General features: G+C 38.4%; 2 protein-coding genes across 2 annotated transcripts; one reads left to right on the top strand and one right to left on the bottom strand.

Moving 5' to 3' along the window:
• Window positions 1-2,398: 2,398 nt before the first annotated feature.
• Window positions 2,399-2,989, top strand: LOC122664519. The gene is made up of 2 exons (XM_043860366.1): window positions 2,399-2,433; window positions 2,575-2,989. The coding sequence occupies exons 1-2, from the start codon at window positions 2,399-2,401 to the stop codon at window positions 2,987-2,989; spliced, it is 450 nt and encodes a 149-aa protein (XP_043716301.1).
• Window positions 2,990-6,788: 3,799 nt separating this feature from the next.
• On the bottom strand, window positions 6,789-7,178 carry LOC122664518. The gene has a single exon (XM_043860365.1). The coding sequence runs from the start codon at window positions 7,176-7,178 to the stop codon at window positions 6,789-6,791; it is 390 nt and encodes a 129-aa protein (XP_043716300.1).
• Window positions 7,179-7,931: the final 753 nt, after the last annotated feature.

Below are 7,931 nucleotides of genomic sequence, written 5' to 3'. Positions count from 1 at the left end.
CTACCTTTAGATGAGGCTGAGGCCAGAGATTAGGTTCGATGGAAGGTCTCCAATGGTGGAAAGTAACTATCAAATACCTCAGTGATCTTCTGAACAAAATATGAGATACAAGGGATCACAGCAGCAGCAGAAAACTCCAGATATCAGCAATCGCAGGGCTTGAACCAGACAATGGATAGTTCTGGTTACAGTCTCAGTCGAGCCTCTTGTGTAGACAGCAACAAGTGTCCCAGTAAGCACCCAAACAGCAACAGCAGTCAATTGACAGGTTGGATATATTATTGCAGAAGAAATTTTTTTTTTTTTTTTTCACTGTACTGCAGAACTTGAGAAGAAGTAGAAGGGCTAATCCACAGTAGGATCACAGATACTTGTAGTTGCAGCAGAATCTGGGCAAGCCGTAGGTGTGCAACAGCTCTCCAATTGGTGGTGTGACCAGCAGCAGGCCTATGTGAGGATTTGGAGCTGAATCAGCTCTTCAAAAGTACTATTGCAAGGATTGTTAGAGTCTCACAGTAGCAGCAACAGCAGCAGCAATCAAGTGGAGGGAGATGAAGAAGATAGGGAGATAAACAGAGTGAGGAAGAGAGATCACATGGGAAGGAAGATGGGATCCTTCGGCCAGGCTTCGGCTTTGATACCAGATAATGGAGGACAGAATCAGGAGAGAGGAGATGACAGAAAGAAATCAGTATTGCAGGGGGTGCAGAGAATAAACCTTGAGAAGAAATAGAAGAAGGGGGGGATTAGAAAGAAATCAAAATTTCAGAATAGCAGGGGGGAATGAAGAAAGAAACCATGGGGAAGAAAGAAGAAGAAAAGAAGGAGAGGGGGGGGGGGAAGCAGTCCACGATAGGGAAGAGAGGGAGCAGCCAAACTTTTTAAATTCTCATCTTTTTTCATTCAACAACTTCTGGCCGAATGACCTGTACATAGCTTAAGTAGAGAAACAAAACAATAGAAAATTATTGATCTCCCCCTTGGGAAGACCAACACATAGGGAAGCACACCAGCTGAGCTGTTACCTAAACTTAATGGAGCACAAGTTCCAAGAAGTCCACTAGTCAACTTAAGGGGCTGATCCAAGTGGGCCTGGGCCTAGACCAAAAAACTGAACCAAACTGAACCAAAAAGTCCAACAGAAATGGACCCAGTTAAATAATTGCCTAAATTAAAATGGGCCCGGATTTGGTTCGGGTCCCAACCCGTGGATCAACGGATCGAACTGGGTTTGTCCTGCATCAGGCAGTGCTTGTGAAATAACAGAAAACATGAACATTAATAATGCAAGGGATTGGCATAATAGGGGTTTCATATTACTGTTCCAAGTACTTGGGATAAGGCTTGGTTGAGCAGAGTCTAGTTTTCCCATTGAGTTATATCATTTCTTATTCTATAGTAACTACTATTTTTTTTACAGCATTTTAAAAGTACTCCAGTCTATCGTGTTGGCTTCCCTATAAAGGCAACCAATACTATCTAAGGGCACCCATCTTCTCATGGTATGAGGCTTTGAGTTTTGCCTTAGATATACTGTAGTTTGTGTAGGATTTGTTCGTCATCCTTCGAAAAGGAAACATCCACTATTCTTTTCTGAAAATCAATGAGCCCTCTTGATCATCCAATGTCTTGTCACTTGGGATTGAATTTTAATTCAGCAATCTATATAGGACCAGATCAATTCATTTTAAACTCAAAATAGTTTTTTAGTGATGATAATTGTTACCATTTCTAATGAACAATTATGGAACAAGGGTTGAAGCAAAATCAAAGTCACCAATTGAAGAGAGAGAAAAAAAAAAAAAAAAAACCATGATTAAAAGACCTTGAGCTACCATTCCTGCCCCTCTGTGGGTGTTTAAATTTGTTTTACCACTGCCAACCATTTCTTTTAATACTTATTTATTTATCAATTTTTTTTTTAAATAACAGATTGATATACCAAGGTTTGGTAATGGGGAAATCGTAATTACACAAGGATTCTTTTCCATAGTGGCTTTGGTTACTGACTTGCCCAATGACACAAGTGAAAATCTGAAAATGTGAAAGTCTTTGCATGTAGAATTTGCTGTATTAGTTATTGCTTGCAGCAGTTGAACATTTAAATGGTTCTCTAAGCGCTTATATGTTGCTGAATCATAAAGAGTCATCTCTAAGATCTATGCATAATCAGATGTAGGTTGATATCTAGTTGACCACTGTGATAGGTGTGGAAGCATTTTTTGGTAATATTTTCAGCCAAGATGTGTTGCCTTGGCAATAAAGTCATGCATGATGTGGCTGTAGTACAGAAGTACCCCTTTTGTCATGGGTATTCTTCACTTGACCAAAACCTGCTAGTGTGGGCTGGTGCAATGGCTCAAGGACTGAGGTTTTTTAGTTTGTGAGAGTGGTCCATATGGATGATGTTTGTCCTGTGAAAACTGCAAACAGGTATTTTTTGCTGTCCACTTTCCCTAGTAATGCTGATAAAGGATGTTGTGTCTTGAAATGATTGATCTTCTTTGTTTCCTTATCCAAGAAGAATTTTTAGGATTGAGGTTTTAAATGTTCTTAATATATGGCTCCTTTCAGGAATGTTCGATACCATCAACATGATTTTAGTCGTAGAAGGCCACAAGGAGCAGAGGAGCTATTCAATTTCACACACTCGTCTTTAAGAACCGTTATTGAGCGGTCATTTGGAGTCTTGAAGAAGCGTTTCCCCATTTTGAAGATGATGCCTTCATATGATTTGAAGACACAAGTTTTGATTGTGATTGCTTGTGTAACCATACACAACTTCATTAGAAAGCAAGCGGCAGCGGATTGGTTTTTTAAAAAAGCAGAGAGGGGAACGTTCGATGATGAATGGGAAGACAGTGATAGTGATAGTGACGATGAGGATGTTGTGGATTTTGCAAATGTGGCAGGTAGCACACAACAAAAACAATGGGAAGCATATCGTAGACAAATTGCTGAGCAAATTAGAAAAGCTTGCCAAAATTGATGATAAAAAAAAATATTAAACTCATTCCAAGTTTTGCAGAAATGTGGCAAACAAAGTGATGATTTTTCCTTTCCAATTGCTGTGTATATGATTGCTCACACATTCATATAATTTGCCACAAGATTCTTATGGTATTGACAAAGTTTTTTCTCTTTGTACTTCATGATATGTGTTAGTAAAAGGGCCAAGAATCCTTTGTTCAAATATTTTATAGATTCTAATAAAAGTTTTAGGGTGATATACTATATGGGAGAGGGTTCCTTGAAAGGTATTGGGACCCCTGTATTAGTGCGGGGGCAAATGGGAGTGCTTGCGGAAGCATCAACGGAGTGGATTTCCACCTTTTATGGGGGTGGGATGGTAATTTTGTGCCCTTGTGTGTCTGGGCGCAAGGGTCATGTTGCCTCACACAAGGGCGCAAGGGTCATGTTGCCTTTCAAAGTTCTTTTTCCCATAATATATTATGCTCATAGGCATACTAGTTCTTTTTTTCATAATATATTATGTACATAGGCATACCAAATCTATTTTTAATTATATAATAGATTGTACAAATAGTAACCAAAGGATTATAATTTGTAGACTATAATTTATTGTCACAAATGATTTCTCAAAAATAGGTTCTAAATACAAATACAAATCATACCAAAGAGACCCTTAGGCTTGATTTGGTACGATTTCTATTTCTAATTCAATTTTAGGGTGTGATTTCTATTTTAGAAATTGTTTGGTTTGATTTTTACACCTTATTTCAGTAAAATAGAAATCAAGTGGAATAGAAATTCTAAAATAGTTGAGGATCTGTTTCAGAATTTTTATTTTATTTGAATTCGCACTCTTGGTTTTTTAATGAGCACATGATTAATTTGATGGGCAAAGTAGTAATTTCATGTTTAAAATAAAACACCACCCTTCTCCTAATGGTCTCATTATCACCATGGCACCACCACAACCCCACCATCACCGCCGTCACTACCACCACTACCCCTAACCTGCCAACCCGCCACCGCCATCACCACCGCCACTGTCACTACCACCTCACCACCATTGCAACCACTACCACCTCACCACCACTGACACTACCCGTCATCACCACCCCATCGCCACCACCACCATCCTTCCCAAAGAAATATAGAGAATCAATTCATAGAAATTGAACTACCAAATGATTTTTTTTTAACTCTTGAAATATTTTATATTGATACAACCAAAACAATTTTAATTTTTGACCAAAAATCTATTTATTGACTATTTCATGAAATCAATCCAAAATTGAAATGGAAATCATACCAAATCAACCTTTAGAATTTGTACTAAGGAATGCATGCATTTGACACAAGCGGGAAAAATTACAAGAGGGTCTGAAATTGGTTTTGTAACACCCACAGCCTACCTAGCCCTACCCTTCAGTCCTTGACCATGTTGGTTTGAAACCAATGGCGTGGCGAAAACGGATCATAGAACATCACTTTTGAATTAAAATGCGGACAAACATAGTCAACCAAAAATTACAGGGGAAAGCTTTGGTTACCTTAGAGCTACAAATGAATCTTCTCCTAGGGCTGTCAAAAAAAGCCCGACCAACCCGAACACGCCCTGAGCCCGGACTGGACCGACCCTGTTTTTTTAGCCCGAAGTGCGGGTTTGGGTTTAGTAATATCCTATGTAACGACCCCAATCCGAGGACTTGGTGGGGCCCATGACATCCGGGACCGCATAGGAAACCATTCGATTAAACAATCAAATAAATCAAAGTGTAAAAATAAAAGAGAAACATTAAGCGGAAGACAACAATCTAAATCTTAATATAGGGTACTGATGGCGCTCATCTATAAATCCATGCTCTCCTAAGAGAGGAACGGAACTTTAGAATATTTACATTATGTCGGGTACAACACCCTCCTTCTCAAAAAGAATATATACAATAAAAGAGAGTTTCATATACACTGAAGTATTAGACTCCAAAAGTTGTCAAAGATCCTCAGTCTTCACTTCTTTCAACTATGGCTATGCCCTTGCCCTTGTCTGTCTCATCTATATAAAGATGTTCATTCGAGGAATGAGCTACACTCCCAGTAAGAATTAACATTGTCAATCATGCTCACATATATCAGCCATACAATCGAAATCATTTCATTCATTCATTTCATTTCAGTCTTAGTCTTAAGCCTCAACATTCCTTACATTCAATATACCTTCAATCAATACCACCGAAGTGGATTCAGTCCATACCATCGAAGTGGATTCGTCCATTGGCACGAGGATGGGTATATCTCTCCAGTTTGCTTATTAGCTTAGACAATTCAATCTTATCACTTTCCATTCGAAAGCCTCAACGCCTGTCCTCATGGGCACATGGTAGTGCTAAGTCGTATGTTGGCTGTGCCTGTCGACACAAGTCTTTTATTGCCATTTCAATCTTTCTAATTCATTTATAATCATTATTCATATAAAGCATTTAACAATATCATAATCATCCACAAACGCATGATGATAAACATATCTTAGTCAAGCATATAAAACATCTCAATATATGGTTATAAGTTCTAAATTATATATCATTATTACAAAAGCAATTATTTCATATTATCATATCTAGTATTATCCATCAATCTTACCAATTCTTTCGCGTTCCGATCAACTAGTCAAAGTAAATCTTCAAAGGGTCCTTGCTGTGAATATTTCACGTGGTTGAAAAGATTCTCCAAATGGTTGTCGATAGATTTAGACGATCGGTTGATTCTACTCTACGATTGTTGAGCCAAGACACACATGTCAAAATATAATTGAAAGAAGGTGGGGCCCTAGGGTGTGCTAGGGTTAGGTTGGATTAGGTCCAAGACTCAAACAAGAATTTGACAGCAACTCAGGTGGATGAAGTAGTCGACCGAAACATCCACCAGAGTAATGCAGTAAGAACGTTGATTGTGGTAGCATTCTCTAGATGATGAAGTAGTCGACCGGGACATCATCCAGAGATTTTGCAGCAAATTTTTAAAGGACAAAATAGGGCTTTTGGCTGGGGGTTTTGGTTGAATTTCTTCAATTGATTATGGATTTGAGGTTTACTTGTCCTAGACCATTAATTGGAACCATGATTTGGTCAATTGACATGAAGAATTGATGAATTGAAGCTGGGTATAACCATGTATACATAGAAATCGATTTTTAGCATATCAATTCAAACATGCATAGGTTTGGATGATCAAATCTCAAAGTAAGGTAGAATCTGTGCATAATTCTAAGTCTAATAGAGATTTTAGTAAGGTAACAACATGGGGTTAAGCATGCATGAAAGGATCTTGGGTTATGCCAACCAATTCCAAGCTAAAATTGAAGTTAAATTAGTGATTTTACAGCTGGATTTGTTCCAATTGACTAAGTAATGGAAATAGGTCTAATTTCTGTAATTGGTTCCATGAAGAGGACTAATCCAAGGGGAAAAAGAGTAAGAATGAGGGAATTTCTTACCTTGGGGTAGCACCAAGCTTCCTTTCCCTTCTTCTTCTTCTTCTTCTTCTTCTTTCTCTTCTTTTCTTCTCTTCTTTTCTTCTCTTCTCCTCTTCTTACTAGTGAAACAGTGTAGGGTTTTGGTCTTTAAAATGGGTTTATATAGATATGAGTCCAAGGGCTTGTAAGGCTCATTAGCCCAAAAACAGATTTTAAAACCGATTCTCATGTTTTAACTTGAAATGTGGGTCCCACAGAGTAAATTAATAAAATCAAAATGATACGAGAATGCGGGGCATCACATCCTCCCCTCCTAAAAAAAAAATTTCATCATCGAAATTGACATACCTCAAAATTTGAATAGTTGAGGATATTGATCCCGCAACTCAGCTTCCAATTCCCATAACGTTTCCTGGCCTGAATGATTCTTCCATTGTACTTTAACCAGTGACATGGATCGATTCCGCAACACTTTCTCTTTTCTATCCAGGATTTTCATGGGTTCTTCCTTGTAAGAAAGGTCTTCCTTCAATTGTAACGACTCATAGTGTAGGATATGAGATGGGTCGGCTATATACTTCTTCAACATGGACACGTGAAATACATTATGAATTTTAGCCAAATCTGGTGGTAAAGCAACTCTGTAAGCTACTGTACCAACTCTTTCTAGTATCTCAAATAATCCCACATATCTGGGGCTCAACTTCCCCTTCTTACCAAACCTCACCACTCCCTTCATCGGCGCAACTTTTAGAAACACTTTGTTCTTCTTCAAATTCTTAAGGTCTTCTTCTCACATCCGCAAAGCTCTTCTGACGGCTTTGGGCAGTCTTCACTCTCCTCTGAATTAGTTCTACTTTCTCCGAAGTTTGCTGAACTAATTCCGGTCCTAACAATTGTCTTTCACCAACATCACTCCAACAAATTTGTGACTTACATTTCCTTCCATACAATGCTTCATATGGTTTCATCTTGATTGTAGACTGATAACTATTATTATAGGCAAACTCAACCAATGATAAGTGTTCACCCCAACTTCCTTTGAAATCAATTACACATGTTCGAAGCATATCCTCCAGAATCTGTATTCTTCTCTATGATTGTCCATCTGTTTGGGGATGAAAAGCAGTGCTGAAATTTAGTTGAGTACCCATAGCTCTTTGCAAACTCTTCCAGAAACACGAAGTAAACCTTGGATCTCTGTCGGATATAATGGATACAGGTGCTCCATGCAGTTGCACAATCTCATCAATATATAATTTTGCTAATCTATCTAAAGAGTAGTTGATCCGTATAGGTAAGAAATGGGCTGATTTAGTTAGTCTATCGATAATCACCCAAATCACATCATGATTCTGCAGTCTTTGGTAACGATGTAACAAAATCCATCGTAATATGCTCCCATTTCCACTCAGGCATTCTTGGAGTCTATAGAAGTCTTGAGGATCGTTGGTGCTCGATCTTTACCTTCTGACAAGTCAAACACTCCTGC

Source organism: Telopea speciosissima, chromosome 6, assembly GCF_018873765.1.
Source record: "Telopea speciosissima isolate NSW1024214 ecotype Mountain lineage chromosome 6, Tspe_v1, whole genome shotgun sequence".
In the NCBI taxonomy this organism is placed as follows: domain Eukaryota; kingdom Viridiplantae; phylum Streptophyta; class Magnoliopsida; order Proteales; family Proteaceae; genus Telopea; species Telopea speciosissima.
The sequence above is the reverse complement of the archived record's forward strand: the minus strand, read 5'-3'. Positions and strand labels throughout refer to the sequence as shown.

Coding starts and splice junctions, on each gene's coding strand:
- LOC122664518 (XM_043860365.1), bottom strand. CDS start 7,178: ATGAAGGGAGTGGTGAGGTTTGGTAAGAAGGGGAAGTTGAGCCCCAGA.
- LOC122664519 (XM_043860366.1), top strand. CDS start 2,399: ATGGATGATGTTTGTCCTGTGAAAACTGCAAACAG. Junction 2,434..2,574: donor CCTGTGAAAACTGCAAACAG/GTATTTTTTGCT, acceptor GGCTCCTTTCAG/GAATGTTCGATACCATCAAC.